Below are 17,590 nucleotides of genomic sequence, written 5' to 3'. Positions count from 1 at the left end.
GAAGTTAATATGGTTTAAGACAGTATTCATTTATAGAAACAGAGAATTCAGGAAAATGGAGACTGTAGTCCCTAGTCTTTTTTTTTTTTTTCTTTCTTCGATGGTTAGAGCACTCCTGAACTATTAGTTTTAGAGGGTCGATGACAATCTAGAGCATTTCCAGAGAACCTGGAATGATTAGTAGACGAAGGAGAAGACACAATGAAGAGATTACAGTTGTCTTAAAATATTTTCACAACTGTCCAAAAATGAAAAAGAGAATAAGATGCATTTTGAGAAGTATTGTAGAGAAAATTCTAGGAGGTAGAATTTTGTTCATTTTTATTCCTAAAGTAGCATTTTGTGAGTGCAGGCACTGTCCTCATCATTCTGAAACAGAAACAGTGTTTAAAGGTTTCACCTCAAATTCACATTTAGTTGGCTCATTACGAACTTATTTACAATTTGCTATCCAAAAATGAGTGGCCTATCCCAGATGGAAGTGAGTTTCCTGTTATGGTGGACAGTACTAATACTCATCCATATTTTCTGATTCTCCTCCCTTTTCGAATATATGGAAAGATGATATTTTCCTTCCTCGTTGAAGTCAGATGCGGTCATGCAGTCTGCTTTGGCCGATGAAGTGTGAGCTGAAGTAATGTGTATCATGTCCAGGCAGAAGTATTCAGTCTGTACATGGTACTTAATGCTTTTCTCCCCTATGGTGGTCATTGTGGAGTTAAAGGTACCCTGCCTGGAATGCTGAGCCACCACATGGAGAACAGTTGCCCAGACCTGCAGAGGTCTTTGCATGATCAAGAAATAAACTTTTCTTATGATAAGCCAGTATGAATTTTGAGGTTGTTACAGTAGCGTAACTGAGCCTGTACTGACATTTACCCCCCTAGTATTTAAGAACTAATATCCCTTGGCCAGTGGAAGCTGGCTGACATGGCCCTAATCTTGACCTATATCCTAACTATGACCCTGGAAAAATCAGCCTTATCTGTAAAAGAGGAATGTTTGAGTGAAAAACATTGATCATCTCCTCTAGAAAAAAGTCTGTGATTGTAAAGTCTGTTTTAATATTAGATATTCAAGGAAAACAGTGCCTTTTCTCTATTCTGAGGTGTGTAGTTAAAACCCACAGTGCCATTTAATTTTTTTTTTTTTTTAAGTTCCATTTAATAAATTGCTGCCTGTATTAGGACTACTATTATTTACTTTGGAGCAGAACTTCTTCTCATATAATATATGCATTGTTTAAAAAATCTGCTAACAGAGTAAAATCTAGGTTATCAAACACCTATTAAATCACTGCACTGCTTAATTAACTTGAAATCATTTCTGTATTAGGTCCTCATGGCCAAACTGAAGTCAGGCAAAAATGGGATATTTTTGAACCAGATAAATCCCTTTCTTTTGCTACATAGAGGATACGGCTTTTATCCCAGAAATTGGACTTTTATCATATTAAGTTGCCAGAATTTTAAAGTTTTTCTTTCTTACCAGCAGATTTATAGCTTATCTTCACAATTAGAGGATTTTTTTGTTGTTGTTTCTAAGTTTAGTTACTCTATAATTATTTGGGCTGAAATATAGCCTCAGATGTATAAATTCCTTAAAACACTCAATATTTGAATTGATTTGGCATAGATCCAGTTTTCCAAGGTTTAGCTTTGCTTCTGAAGTTCTACTGCCTTTAATAGAGCTCAGATTCTTTTTAAAAATCTGATGAAATCATCTCTTAAATATGTGTAGTACGTGATCCATACAGTTTCCAGTGCTGTTTGAAATTGGCTCTCTGAATAACCAATATGTTTCTAGTTCACGTTTTATAGATAAGTCAACAATTGAATATCAGTACATTTTGCCCTTTTAAAAGATTTCTTCTGAAATTGACTACAGCCACTAAATACCAAATCAGTATATCTACTGAATAAATTAATTTATTATAATTAGTAAAGCAGCTGTTTTATAAAGCAAGGAATCAAAGTTCTGAGTTCTTTAGTTTATTTCTCCTTATTGCCTCTATTCATTTCTTTAAAATTTGAGAATAATTACTTCCTATATTGTAAAAGATACTTTAAATTCACCAGAAGTCACATTACACTTCCACTGCTTTTAAAACAACTAAATCACATGGCAGATTAGTAATGAATTCTGACCTCTCCTCTTTCATCTCCCTAAAATCAGTGAAACAAATTTAAATATATATTTATTATTAAAGATACTACAAATCATCCTTCTCAAAAGACATAGGACCTAGTCCTGATCCTGGCCTTGTCACTAGCTGTGTGACTGTCTGTGAGTTATAGACTTCTCAGAGCGTTAGTTTCCTCGTTTCTAAAATTAGCAGTTTCCAGTGGATGCATTCTTAGTTTCCTTTTAACTCTGTGATAGTTTATGTTTGTGTATTTTTTATAGTTCTTTTAGTCTAGATCTTTGCTTTCAGGAGCATTTATAATGGCCCACCCTCCAGAATACATTTTATTAGTCTCTTTGAACTTCTTTGGAGCCCTGGTGGTACAGTGGTTAAAGGGCTCGCCTGCGAACCAAAAGGTGGGCAGTTTAAATCCACCAGCTGCTCCTCAGAAATGCTATGGGACAGTTCTACTCTGTCCTACAGGGTCGCTAGGAGTCAGAATTGACTCGATGGCAATGGGTTTTAGACTTTATTTCTTTTTTTTTTAAATAATTTTTATTGTGCTTTAAGTGAAAGTTTACAAATCAAGTCAGTCCTCACACAAAAACCCGTATACACCTTGATACACACTCCCAAATACTCTCCCCCTAATGAGACAGCCTGCTCTCTCCCTCCACTCTCTTTTTTCGTGTCCTTTTCGCCAGCTTCTAACCCCCTCCACCGTCTCATCTCCCCTCCGGGCAGGAGATGCCAACATAGTCTCAAGCGTCCACCTGATCCAAGAAGCTCACTCCTCACCAGCATCCCTCTCCAACCCATTGTCCAGTCCAATCCATGTCTGAAGAGTTGGCTTTGGGAATGGTTCCTGTCCTGGGCCAACAGAAGGTCTGGGGGCCATGACCACTGGGGTCCTTCCAGTCTCAGTCAGACCATTAAGTCTGGTCTTATAAGAATTTGGGGTCTGTATCCCACCACTCTCCTGCTCCCTCAGGGGTGCTCTGTTGTGTTCCCTGTCAGGGCAGTCATCAGTTGTAGCCGGGCACTGTCTAGTTCTTCTGATCTCAGGATGATGTAGTCACTGGTTCACGTGGCCCTTTCTGTCTCTTGGGCTCGTAATCACCTTGTATCCTTGGTGTTCTTCATTCTCCTTTGATCCAGGTGGGTTGAGACCAATTGATGCATCTTAAATGGCTGCTTGCTAGCGTTTAAGACCCCAGATGCCACTCTTCAAAGTGGGATGCAGAATGTTTTGTTAACAGATTTTATTATGTCAATTGACTTAGATGTCCCCTGAAACCATGGTCCCCAGACCCCTGCCCCTGCTACGCTGGCCTTCGAAGCTTTCAGTTTCTTCAGGAAACTTCTTTGCTTTTGGTTTAGTCCAATTGTGCTGACCTCGCCTGTATTGTGTACTGTCTTTCCCTTCACCTAAAGTAGTTCTTATCTATTATCTGATTAGTGGATATCCCTCTCCCACCCTCCCTCCCTCCCCACTCTCGTAACTACAAAAGAATGTTTTCTTCTCAGTTTAAACTATTTCTCAAATTCTTATAATAGTGGTCTTATACAACTGACTAATTTCACTCAGCATAATGCCTTCCAGGTTCCTCCATGTTATGAAATGTTTCACAGATTCCTCACTGTTCTTTATTGAGGCGTAGTATTCCATTGTGTGAATATACCATAATTTATTTATCCATTCATCCATTGATGGGCACCTTGGTTGCTTCCATGTTTTTGCTATTGTAAACAGTGCTGCAATAAACATGGGTGTTCGTGTAAAGGCTCTCGTTTCTCTAGGTTATATTCCAAGGAGTGGGATTGCTGGATCGTATGGTAGTTCTATTTCTAGCTTTTTAAGGAAGCGCAAATCGATTTCCAAAGTGGTTGTACCATTTGACATTCCCACCAGCAGTGTAGAAGTGTTCCAATCTCTCCACAGCCTCTCCAACATTTATTATTTTGTGTTTTTTGGATTAATGCCAGCCTTGTTGGGGTGAGGTGAAATCTCATTGTAGTTTTGATCTGCATTTCTCTAATGGCTAGTGATCGTGAACATTTCCTCATATATCTGTTAGCTACCTGAAAGTCTTCTTTAGTGAAGTTAGACTTCTTTATTTCTAATACAGCATATATACTGGTCAGGATAGACTGGATTATACTGTAGTAACAACTTCTCTAACTTCAGTGGATTAAAGCAACAAAGTTTATTTCATACTCATACTACCTGTCTGTCCATCGTATGTGGCCTGGGAACTTTGTTATGTGTGGTCCTTATTCTAGGACCCGGACCTCTGGATCACCTGCTGTCTAGAGCTCAGCAGGTGCTGTAGCAGAGTTGAGAGAAATAAATAGCTGCATCGCACGTTGTCTTTGAAAGCTTCCACCCAGAAGTGAACACATGTCACTTTTGTTCTTATAGTTCTGGCCAAAGCAAATCCCATGTCCACATCTGACTTCAAGGGGCCGTGAAGTTCAATCCCACCAGGTGCCTAGAGATGGGAACACATAGGAATATTTGGTGAACAGCTCTTATGACCATCCATTGTTGTTGTTGTTAGGTACCATCAGGTCAGCACCAACTCATAGTGACCCTGGAGGACAGAGTAGAACAGCCCCATAGGGTTTCCAAGGAGTGGCTGGTGGCTCTTAATTGCTATGCCACCAGGGCGCCACCTATCATTAGGAGTGTAAATTAATACTAAATTTATGGAGGGCAGCTTGCAAACATACCAAAAGCTGGAGAAATATGTTTACCATTTGATTTAGTATTTTTAGTTTTAGGAAATTCTGAACAGATATACAAAGATGTATACTCATTAAAAGCATTCCTTAAATATACATTTCTTGAGTATCTACTATGTGTCAGGAGCTGGCATGATCCGAACCTTCACTGAGCTGACACATGGGGCAAGGAGTGGGAGGAGGGGAAGACAGTGCAGAGATAATTACAGTGAAACATGTGCATGCCGGGAGGGGGAATACAGGCTGCTGTGAAAGCATGTGCCGGAACCCACTCAAAGGCAATGGGTTGTTTTTTTTTAATGAAAGCACGTGAGAAAATTTCTCCTGACTCATTTTTCAGTTAACTGATTCTCATTTCAGCTATGTATTGCTGACCCCCTCCATTCTAGTTTTAATTTTGGTTTTTGTACTTTTTCATTTCTAAAAGATTTTTTCCCAAATATGCTGTTATTTTTAATAGTTTCTATCTCTGAAGATATTTTTAGGCTTGTCTTTTATAAAAGAATACATTTTTTCCTCCATTTGTGACATTTTAGAGTGCCTGCTAACCTTTTGGAAACCCTGGTGGAGTAGTGGTTAAGAGCTATGGCTGCTAACCAAAAGGTCAGCAATTCAAATCCACTAGGCGTTCCTTGGAAACTCTGTGGGGCAGTTCTAGTCTGTCCTGTTGGAATTGATTCGATGGTAATGGGTTTGGTACTAACCTTTTGCTAACGAAAATCAGAAGTTACATGGTAATAATTTACTCTATTAAAACTTGACAGTGTTCAGGAAAAGAAAATGATCCAGGTTGTGTATACACGTTTCAACTTTTTAAAATTTGCTTATAGTGAGTATTCTAGCATGATACACAGTAATAATTAGATTTGAGTCAGCATGTTGGGATTATAACTGAATTTTTTTTTTTAATTTTCTATACTGTCTATAATGTTTTTTCGTAGTTTTTAAAATTGAAGAAATGTGACTGGCTAAATCAACTGTGAAACAAAGTAATAAGAATGACGTTAATGGGGATTAATTTACTAACACAATGGAAAGTTTTAAAGGGCTTTTGCTCTTTTTTTTTTTAATCGAAAAAGCTCTGATTCACAACCGTAAAGTAAATCACAATTGTTAGAAGTATCACTGTCCTTTCCAATTTCATGATAGAAAGCTTAAATCTTTTCATGTGTGACTATGGTACATGGTGTACAAAGAAGAGTTATGCAAATCTACTCCCCTTTTCCTTTTTTCTCTTCTCTTCTTTTTCCTTTCTTGTATCAGCTTGGTTCTTCTTACCTCCGGAGTCGGGAGTAGAGTTAAGAATGCATAGTTTTGTTTTCTTTGTTCGTTTTTTAGGATTAGGAAGGAGCAGGAAAGTAAAGAAAAACATGCTAACTTCTCCTTGGAGGGCATATTTTCTTTTGGCAAATACTGTGCCTCTCAAGAAGAAAAACAGACTTCCAGGACCAGAGATATTTAGTATAAAAAATGGTTAAACATTTCATAATACTTAATTTTTTTTTTTTTTTTTTTTAGGAAGAAGAAAGGCGTATGGCATCTGTTGTAGCCAAAAAAGAGGAAGAGAAGAAGCGGGAAAGTCATAAGCAATCTTTGCTTAAGGTATTTTTTCCAATTTCTACATGCATGTGGCATATGCACACTCACATACTCTGAAGCTAGCTATTTTCATTTCTATCAGTAAAATGTTTCCTTTATAAACAAACACTCCTAAAACTTGTATGTTATCATCTATAAATAAGCCTGTATTTCTGAAATAAAATGTAATGTACATTATAAAACACATGAAAAAGCTAGAAATTTTAAAATGAAGAGAGAAAAATAAACAGTAATAGAAATTGTAGTATTTTTTCCCATAGGAGTGTAGCATCTTGGGTATCCTCATGGTGCGTGCACTTCATTTTGGAAGTCATGTGTGGACTGTCATCTTTTCTGATGTATTTTAGTGAGGTCTGCTATCATGGATTTTTTTAAATGTTAGCTTTGTAAATTTAAAAACTGCTATTAGCTTTTCTGATGAAGAGATGGTAAAGATTTTGAAGAATTCAGGAATTTAAATTTTGTTTTAAGCTGGCTTTAAATGATTTAGTATATCAGACACTACTTTCCTTAAAGTAGTTGCTTTTTTTTTTTAGATGTTGTGTATTGACATCATGAAGTATAACAAATAAAAACCACTTAAAGCTTATAGCTTATATTATGCTTCATGTTATGTTCTAGGAGCCCTGGCGGCGCAGTGGTTAAGAGCTTGGCTGCTAACCAAAAGGTTGGCAGTTGAAATCTACCAGCCGCTCTTTGGAAACCCCGTGGGGCAGTTCTACTCTGTCCTGTAGGGTCGCTATGAGTCAGAATTGACTCAGTGGCAGCAGGTTTGGTTTCTTTTGGTATTATGTTCTAAAAGGAAGGCTATTGCCTTGATTGATTGATTACCAGTAGTCATTCTTGTCTTATATAGATGCTTTTCATTTTAATATTAAAATGAAGTCCAGAATTTTAAAAAATAACTAGTAGGAATCCAAAGTTGTGTATAGGAAATTAGGAAACAAGGGATCTTTCTGAGTTGGTGAAAATGCTTTATTTCTTAACAGGGGTATGGGATACACAAGTATATGCCTTTTTCAAAACTGATTGAACGGTACACTTAAAAATGTGCATTTTTAACTGGACTGATGCAAAAACTAAGAATTTTCCTGACTATAACCAAACATATCAGGGGACAGAGTAGCAGGGGCTGGGGCCTGGGGACCATGGTTTCAGGGGACATCTAGGTCAATTGGCCTAACAAAGCATATTAAGAAAACACTCTGCATTCCACTTTGGTGGGTGGCATCTGGGACCTTAAAAGCTAGCAAGCGGCCATCTAAGATGCATCAGTTGATCTCAACCTACCAGAAGCAAAGGAGAATGAAGAATACCAAAGATACAAGGAAAATATGAGCCCAAGAGAAAGAAAGGGCCACACAAACCAGGGGCCCCATCAGCCTGAGACTGGAAGAACTAGATGGTGGCCGGCTACCACCAATGACTGCCCTGACAGGGAACACAACAGAGAATCCCTGATGGTGCAGGAGAAAAGTGGGATGCAGACCTCAAATTCCAGGTAAAAGACCACACTTAATGGTCTGACTGAGACAGGAGGGCTGAGACCAATTGATGCATCTTAGATGGCCACTTGCCCTCCCATTTTTTTAATGATCAATATGTGATATCTTATGAAACAATCCCCAACAAACACTGAGGATCTATTTTAGCAAGACTCCGACTCTGAGCTATGGCTAGAACCCAGATTTCCTGATTCCCATGTTCCTCTCTCTTATAAAAAATAAAGAAGCTAAATGACCTTCTTAATTAAAGAGTCCTGTGTAATCACTTCAGGAGAAGCATTAGCTATTTTTCGAAGTTTTCATGAAAACCTTCTAAACATTAAAAAAATGTTAGCCAAAAATTTAATGTCACATTTCCAAAAATACTAGTGGTAACAAGCAGCTTAAGTGGATATGCAACACAAAAATTTTAGTTGAAAGGTGGAGTCAAGAGTGATTTGGTGCCTATAACATGCTGTACCTACACTGGCAGCCTCAGAACTAAATAATCAACAAAGTTTCTTTGTTCATTTTTGCTTCCACTCTCCAGGGCTCATACAAGAGTATTCCGTAGGTCTGGAAGCTCTATAAGATTATATTCTATTGTATTTATTTATGACTTCTTTATTGATCGAATGGTTCATTCATTCATTTATACATCTGGCAGTAGCAGCTGTTGGATAGGAAATACTGCTTTTCTAAATGGATCATTCAGAAAAGTTTGCCAACAGTAATACCTGGCAATGGTAAACCTTGTTCCTATAAATTTTAAAAATCCTGGCTACAGTTATATTTCCTATAAACAAAGGAACTTTTGGGCAACCCCTAGGGGTATTCCAGTGTAAGAAAGATTAAAATCCTGTTAGCTGAGTCAATAAGAAGGTAGAGATGTTAGGAGAGGGCTTGGGAGCCCTGGTGACACAGTGGTTAAGAGCTTGGCTGCTAACCAAATGGTTGGCAGTTCAAATCCAGCAGCTGCTCCTTAGAAACCCTATGAAGCAGTTCTATTCTGTCCTATAGGGTCATCATGAGTCGGAATCCGCTCAACAGCAATGAGTTTTGGTTTTTGGTCAGGAGAGGGCTTGTGCGTAGCTAACTAATGAGGTAAGGGGTAATAGAGGTTAGAGATAACAGCAGGTGAGGAACTGTAGCATACTGAGTAACAGCTCTAAGTAGTCCTGAGCTGAGAGCTTGGGACAAGGTTTTCTTTTCTTTCTTTAAATTAATTTAGGAACAATTTTCATAGTAAAATGTACACTTTTTTCTTTTTTTAATTGTGCTTTAAGTAAAAGTGCACAATCCAAGTCAGTTTCTCACACAAAAACTTATACACACATTGTTATATGACCCTAGTTGCTTTCTCTACAATGTGACAGAACACTCCTTCTCTCTACCCTGTACTTCCTGTGTCCATTCAACCTGGCTCCTGTCCCCTCTGCCTTCTCATCTTGCCTCCAGACAGGAACTGCCCACATAGTCTCATGTGGGAAACCCTCTTGGCATAGTACTTACATGCTACAGCTACTAACCAAAGGGTCGGCAGTTTGAATCCACCAGGTGTTCCTTGGAAACTTTATGGGGCAGTTCTACTCTGTCCTATAGGGTCACTATGAATCGGAATCGACTCGACAGCACCGGGTTTTTGGTATCTTGTTATTATTTATTAGTTAACATACTCAGTGGTGTAAAGAAATGTTGTGCCTCTTTTCTAAGCACCACTGTATCTGCCTTATTAAGAATATTCCTTTCTACCAGCTCCCAATCTGCCAGAGAGCCAAATACACGGAGCCATTATTATAGCTAGCCCAATTTCTTTCGGTAGTCTAGATCTGCTTTTCTTAACATGGTGTCCGTGAGAAAATTGAGCCCTAAAAGCGAGGTCCCTGGACTGGCAGCATCAGCAACACCTGGGACCTTGTTAGAAATGTAAATTCTTAAGCCTCACCCCAGGCAAACTGAATCAGAATGAGGGTGGAGCCCAGCAACCCGTGTTTTAACAAGCCGCAGTGGTTAAGTGCTAAGGGTGCTAACCAAAAGGTTGGCAGTTTGAATCCACCAGGCGCTCCTTGGAAACCATATGGGGCAGTTCTACTTTGTCATGTCGGGTCGCTATGAGTCAGAATTGACGCAATGGCCATGGGTTTGGTTTTTGGTTTTCTGGGTCATTTGAGGCAATCTGAAGTTTGAGAACAGCAACTTTAGGGCATCCATTGCATGTAATGAACTAACTTCTGTTCATCTAGAATGGTGCTAGTTATCAGGAAACATTTCAGCCGAGCACAATTTATTGTAGTAGTCTAGATATAATTATTAATTTTCAGACATTACAATTTCTATTTGCCATATTGATCAATCACTCCCCACCCTATACATACATGAAGACTGTTCCCCCATATCAGGCCTATCATTATGTAGGAAAATTATTATTAGGTTTTTCTTGCTATGTTTAAATACAGAGGTAGATAAATTTCTGCCAAATTAAAATTTCAGACAGCACTGAAGTATTTAAGTGTATGTCAGATAAAAATTTCAGATGGTGAATTTTCAGATTTCCAAAGAATGATTTTTTTTTTAATAAAATTAAGTTCCTAAAAGAGTAATTATTATCTACATATCATTTTTTTCTTTCAGGATGGCAGACCACTATTGAGGTATTTGAATGCACAGGGTAAAGCCCTCCTGTATTTTATTTTAGAATGCATATTTGGTAGCTTCTTTTGAAAGAATGATAAGAAGGTACAAACAGTATTCTCCTTGTATATTCTCTTCTGCTACAAAAATTGCATTATGTAATTCTTGTCACAATTAACTTTTTCACAGGAGAAGAAACGGTTAACGATTAACAACGTAGCTCGAAAGTGGGACTTGCAGCAAAATCGAGTAGCTAATATTCCTACAAATCAAGATAGGAAAGATCCTGATTCCCCTTCTCAGGACCCCTGTCCGGTCAATGGGAGCACCATCTCTGCATTTCCGGAAGAAACAGGGTATGCAATGGTATTCTTTCAAGATACTAGTACCGTTAGACTCAGATTTGGAGTGGGGATGGGAAATCATTTCACATGAAATTATTTTAAAATAGTAGTTTTCTTCTGAAAAATTGGATGTACTTTATAGAAAACTTAACAAAATTAGAAGTTTAGATTAAGAATTTAAAATGGACAAACTGAAAATATAAATCTGACCATGATATTCTCCTACTTAAAAAACTCTTCAATAGTTTCTTGTTGTTCAGAGGAAAAAATCAAGATTACTTAATCTGGTCTACAAAGCCTCTGCCAACCTCACCTGTCTTATCCCACGTACCAGTAGTCACCTTCTTCTGGCTCTGCGGCTTCATTGACCTCCTTCAGTTCAGTTACTTCCTACCTCAAACCTTTCTTCTAGAAACAGTTTTCTTCTTCCCTGACACCACTTCCCTGGTAGCATAGAGGTTAAGTGCTGCGGCTGCTAACCAAAGGGTCGGCAATTCAAATCTGCCAGGAAACTCTGTGGGGCAGTTCTACTCTGTCCTATAGGGTCACTATGAGTCGGAATCGACTCGACAGCAACAGGGTTCTTGACACCACTTCCAACCCAACTTCCCTCACCCTATCCTAGCTAACTCCAACTCACTTCCACACATCTTAAACCTCGCATCGTCTTGAAAACCTTCCCTAATCCAGAAGCTAGAGTAGCTCGCATGTCCCTTTTATGTTTCAGTACCTGCACTTCCCCTCCTAGCACTTACCACAGTCATAATAACTAGTTGGTAATTGGTTGTTTCACATCTGTCTTTCCACTAAAATGTAAGCATCATGAGGAAAGCTACCTTGATGGTTTTGATCCCTGTTGTGTCCTCAGCAACCAGCACAGAACCTTATTCCTTAACTAGTAGTATTAAGCAATCCAGTAGAAAATTCTGAATGATTGCCCTGGATGTGTTGATGTGTTCTATACTTACCTGTCTATTCCAGTGGCTCACAATCTCTTTTCCTCTATGACACATGTGACAAATAATATATATCCCTGAGTTTGTGAGCAAATCTGTGTGTATGCTCCATGCATTTCTCTACCTCTCAAGAAAGCATACAGGGATCAAGTAAATGAGAGGAGCATAAAGTATATATATTTTTATAGTGTATAAATAATTATAAAATATATATTATATATGTATCTATATATATATTTATATATCCTAAAAATCAAAGATAGGATACATTTCAACTTTGTTTCATTTGGTGAAGCATTACATTGAATATAATGTACCTTTTATTTCAACTTTCTAACCAGAATTTTTTTTTAATAATTTTTATTCTTTAAGTGAAAGTTTACAAATCAAGTCAGTCTCTCACACAAAAACCCGTATACACCTTGATAAAAAAAGAAAAAAACACACTCCCAAATACTCTCCCCCTAACGAGACAGCCTGCTCTCTCCCTCCACTCTCTTTTCGCGTCCATTTTGCCATCTTCTAACCCCTTCCACCCTCTCATCTCCCCTCCAGGCAGGAGATGCCAACATAGTCTCAAGTGTCCACCTGATCCAAGAAGCTCACTCCTCACCAGCATCCCTCTCCAACCCATTGTCCAGTCCAATCCATGTCTGAAGAGTTGGCTTTGGGAATGGTTCCTGTCCTGGGCCAACAGAAGGTCTGGGGGCCATGACCACTGGGGTCCTTCCAGTCTCAGTCAGACCATTAAGTCTGGTCTTATGAGAATTTGGGGTCTGTATCCCACCACTCTCCTGCTCCCTCAGGGGTGCTCTGTTGTGTTCCCTGTCAGGGCAGTCATCGGTTGTAGCCGGGCACCATCTAGTTCTTCTGGTCTCAGGATGGTGTAGTCACTGGTTCATGTGGCCCTTCCTGTCTCTTGGGCTCGTAATCACCTTGTATCCTTGGTGTTCTTCATTCTCCTTTGATCCAGGTGGGTTGAGACCAATTGATGCATCTTAAATGGCTGCTTGCTAGCGTTTAAGACCCCAGATGCCACTCTTCAAAGTGGGATGCAGAATGTTTTCTTAATAGATTTTATTATGCCAATTGATTTAGATGTCCCCTGAAACCATGGTCCCCAGACCCGTGCCCCTGCTACGCTGGCCTTCGAAGCATTCAGTTTCTTCAGGAAACTTCTTTGCTTTTGGTTTAGTCCAATTGTGCTGACCTCGCCTGTATTGTGTACTGTCTTTCCCTTCACCTAAAGTAGTTCTTATCTACTATCTGATTAGTGAATATCCCTCTCCCACCCTCCCTCTCTACCGCCTCTCGTAACCACAAAAGAATGTTTTCTTCTCAGTTTAAACTATTTCTCAAGCTCTTATAAGAGTGGTCTTGTACAATATTTGTCCTTTTGCAACTAATTTCACTCAGCATAATGCCTTCCACGTTCCTCCATGTTATGAAATGTTTCACAGATTCCTCGCTGTTCTTTATCGATGCGTAGTATTCCATTGTGTGAATATACCATAATTTATCCATTCATCCGTTGATGGGCACCTTGATTGCTTCCATGTTTTTGCTATTGTAAACAGTGCTGCAATAAACATGGGTGTGCATATATCTGTTCGTGTAAAGGCTCTTATTTCTCTAGGATATATTCCAAGGAGTGGGATTGCTGGATCATGTGGTAGTTCTATTTCTAGCTTTTTAAGGAAGCGCAAATTGATTTCCAAAATGGTTGTACCATTTGACATTCCTATCAGCAGTGTAGAAGTGTTCCAATCTCTCCACAGCCTCTCCAACATTTATTATTTTGTGTTTTTTGGATTAATGCCAGCCTTGTTGGAGTGAGGTGAAATCTCATTGTAGTTTTGATCTGCATTTCTCTAATGGCTAATGATCGTGAACATCTCCTCATATATCTGTTAGCTACCTGAATGTCTTCTTCAGTGAAGTGTCTATTCATATCTTTTGCCCATTTTTTTAATTGGGTTATTTGTCTTTTTGCGGTTGAGGTTTTGCAGTATTATATAGATTTTAGAGATCAGGCGCTGATCAGAACTGTCATAACTAAAAACTTTTTCCCAGTCTGTAGGTAGTCTTTTTACTCTTTTGGTGAAGTCTTTGGATGAGCATAAGTGTTTGATTTTTAGGAGCTCCCAGTTATCTAGTTTTTCTTCTATGTTCTTTATAATGTTTTCTATACTGTTTATGACATGTATTAGGGCTCCTAACATTGTCCCTATTTTTTCTTCCATGATCTTTGTCTTTTTAAATTTTATGTTTAGGTCTTTGCTCCATTTTGAGTTAGTTTTTGTGCATGGAGTGAGGTATGGGTCTTGTTTCATTTTTTTGCAGATGGATATCCAGTTATGTCAGCACCGTTTGTTAAAAAGACTGTCTTTTCCCCATTTAACTGTTTTGGGGCCTTTGTCAAATATCAACTGCTCATATGTGGATGGATTTATGTGTGGATTCTCAATTCTGTTCCATTGGTCCATGTATATGTTGTTGTACCAGTACCAGGGTGTTTTGACTACTGTGGCGGTATAATAGGTTCTAAAATCAGGTAAAGTAAGGCCTCCCACTTTGTTCTTCTTTTTCAGTAATGCCTTATTTATCTGGGGTCTCTTTCCCTTCCAAATGAAATTGGTGATTTGTTTCTCCATCTCATTAAAGAATATCATTGGGATTTGGATTAACCAGAATTTTTAAGCCTGTTATATACAAAGAATGTAATAAAGGAAGTAATTTGAGAGGCATTAGAATAATGCTTTGGAAATTTTCTGTAGTTAGAGTCTCACATACATTTAGACAGATATGCCCTTTAAATTTTAGCTATAAGATTAATTCATATGAATCAGTGTATTTTTTTCAGCTCACTTGGGAATCTATGTGTAGAGCTTCTCACCTCTTTCAGATAGAAAAATAAAGCTACAAGAGTAGAAATTCTAATTAAGTGATAATTTATATAACTAATATGCCATTCTTATATAGCTCTAGTAGGGGCAGTGGTAGTTCAGTGGTAGAATTCTCACCTTCTATGCTGGAGACCCTGTTTTGATTCCCAACCAAAGCACCTCAAGCACAGCTACCACCTATCTATAATTGGAGGCCTATGTGTTGCTATGATACTGAACAGTTTCAGTGGAGCTTCCAGACTAAGACAGAATAGAAAGAAAGGCCTGGTGATCTACTTCTGAAAAATCAGCCAGTGAAAACCCTATGCAACAATCAACTTCTGTTGTGCATGAAGTTGCCATGAGTCAGGAGCCAAATCGAAAGCAGCTAAGAACAACAATAATATAGCCCGAGAGCTATTTTTAATATTATTTAAATGTTGAGATATAATTTTACATGGTTGAAACTGTAACCCTTTATAAGTTAAAACCTTAAGCATTGGGCTGTAGATTTATGAAATAATATACAAGCCAGTCCTATTTCTAATTTCTCTTTTTAAAAAAGGTTTGTTTCTGCCTTCCTTAAGGAGGTTTCTCAGTTCAAAGTTTATTGAAATAATCCGTCAAATTTGCTTCTAAATTTTTAATGAGGTTTTAAAAGTTAGTCCTTTAATGTAATCTTAAATTTATCTTTATATATAGTAGTAGGTAAAAGTCTACCTTGGTTTAATTTCAATTGACTAGTCATTTTGCTAATAACTTAATTAAACTATTCTCTTTTTTTAATGAAAAATGCCATCTTTACCTAATATTAAATTCTCATAAATTCTTGCATATATTTCTGGTCTGTCTGTTCCATTCCACTTGCCTGTTCCCATCTACTTGTCTGTTTTAATGCTGATACCAGATTATTTTGATTATCCTAATTTTGTAGTTGGCTTTAATATCTAGTGGGCAAATCTACTTTTGCTACCTTTTCAGAGTTTTAATTCTCACCCACCTTTTCTTCCATATGAATTTTAAAATCATTTAATCTGAACAGAAAAAGAAATGTTTAGAATTTATTCAAATTGTGTTACATTTACATATTAATTACAGAAGGGTTGACATTGTTATGATACTAAATCATCACTTTAAGAAACACTGTATGTCTTTACACTTTTTCAGGTCTTGTTTGGTAGCCAGAGGGGAGCTAACTGGAAGAATGTTGAAAGTTTGAAGGGAAATTCTGATAAACTAAATAAAATTAGAGATCACAAATTTATAGCAACTGTAGTCTGAAATGTTGAGTGAGTTTATTCCAGGAGCATAGAGTAGCTAGCTGTAACAGTAGAGAAGTTAAATGTCTGGTAAAGAATAAGGAGAGATAAGGGATCAAAGATAAGGAATTAAAAAATTCAAGCACAACACCAACAACAATACCAAAAAAAAATTTTTAAAAAGATCGAAATGATGGATCATATGATTTAGGCTAGATTTCTTTTTTATTTCTTGTGTTTCTGGTTTTATTCTATTTACTTTTTTTTTTTTTTTTGAGGGGAAGGATATATACAACAAAACATGCACCATTTCAACGATTTATGCGTGTATAATTCAGGCTAGAATTCTAAGGAATTGAAAAACAGAAAATTGGACGTTGTTCCAAGATGGCAGACTAGTTAGATGCACCACACCATTACTCCCCAGCAAAGACCCAAGAAACAAAGTGAAATGAATACGGATGACAGCCCTGAAATTCTGAGCATCAATTGAAAGGATCAGAATTAAAATAAAGCTACAAGATTGAATAAAGGGAACCAGAGACATCAATCTATAAATGATGACAACTTCAAAATAAAAGAGGGAGTAAATGGTGTAGTTACAGAACTTCCATATGGAGAGGAAATCAAGGCAGTATTGAGATACAACACTGTTTTAAGCCTCGGGAGATAAATGTAAATTTTAGGGTGATCACAAAGAAAATTAATAAACCTACTCACCAAAATAAAAAAGAAAACCATAAAGACTCAATAAATGCAAAGTCAACAACAATGAAGAAATAGAAAAGAAACTTCATAAGCAAAAAGAACCCAGTACAGAAAAGCAAGTAGAACAAAGACAGCATGAACACCACAAAAAAAAGCACAACAAAATGACAGCAGTTAATTCATACCAATAGGTAAACACACTAAATGTAAATGGGTTAAATGTGCCAGTCGAGAGGCAGGGACTAACAGACTGGATTAAAAAAAACATGACCCAACATTATGTTGTCTGCAGGAGACACACCTTAGACACAAAGCTAAATAAGCTCAATATCAATAGATGGAAAAAAATACACCAAGCAAAAAAAAATCTCTGATAAAATAGACTTTAAGGCAAAATCCACCATAAAAGACAAGGAAAGGCATTATATAATGGTTAAAGGCTCCATTCACCAAGAGGACATGTGGTGCGATGGATTGCTTTTTTGTGGCCTTTCTAGCCATGGTCTTATGTTGTTGTTGTTAGGTGCTGTCGAGTTGGTTCTGACCCATAGCGACCCTATGCACAACAGAATGAAACATTGCCCAGTCCTGCGCCATCCTTACAATTGTTTTTATGCTTGAGCTCATTGTTGCAGCCACTGTGTCAATTCATCTCATTGAGGGTCTTCCTCTTTTCCGCTGACCTGTACTCTGCCAAGCATGATGTCCTTCTCCAGGGACTGATCCCTCCTGACAACATGTCCAAAATACGTAAGATGCAGTCTCACCATCCTTGCCTCTAAGGAGCGTTCTGGCTGTAGTTCTTCTAAGACAGATTTGTTCGTTCTTTTGGCAGTCCATGGTATATTCAATAT

General features: G+C 37.8%; 1 protein-coding gene across 7 annotated transcripts in view; it reads left to right on the top strand.

Annotated features, from left to right (window-relative positions):
- The window catches only part of LRRC49 (leucine rich repeat containing 49), a 176,933-nt gene that overhangs the window by 111,481 nt on the left and 47,862 nt on the right, over positions 1–17,590 (top strand). For all 7 annotated transcript variants that reach the window (XM_023552871.2, XM_023552872.2, XM_010593717.3 and 4 more), the window contains 2 exons: positions 6,389–6,472; positions 10,774–10,940. In XM_023552871.2, the coding sequence (XP_023408639.1) occupies positions 6,389–6,472; positions 10,774–10,940 (251 nt within the window). The remainder of the gene's footprint in view (positions 1–6,388; positions 6,473–10,773; positions 10,941–17,590) is intronic.

This window comes from Loxodonta africana, chromosome 13 (genome assembly GCF_030014295.1).
Source record: "Loxodonta africana isolate mLoxAfr1 chromosome 13, mLoxAfr1.hap2, whole genome shotgun sequence".
Classification (NCBI taxonomy): Eukaryota; Metazoa; Chordata; class Mammalia; order Proboscidea; family Elephantidae; genus Loxodonta; species Loxodonta africana.
Note: the sequence above shows the minus strand (reverse complement) of the source record. Positions and strands in the feature narration are given on the sequence as shown.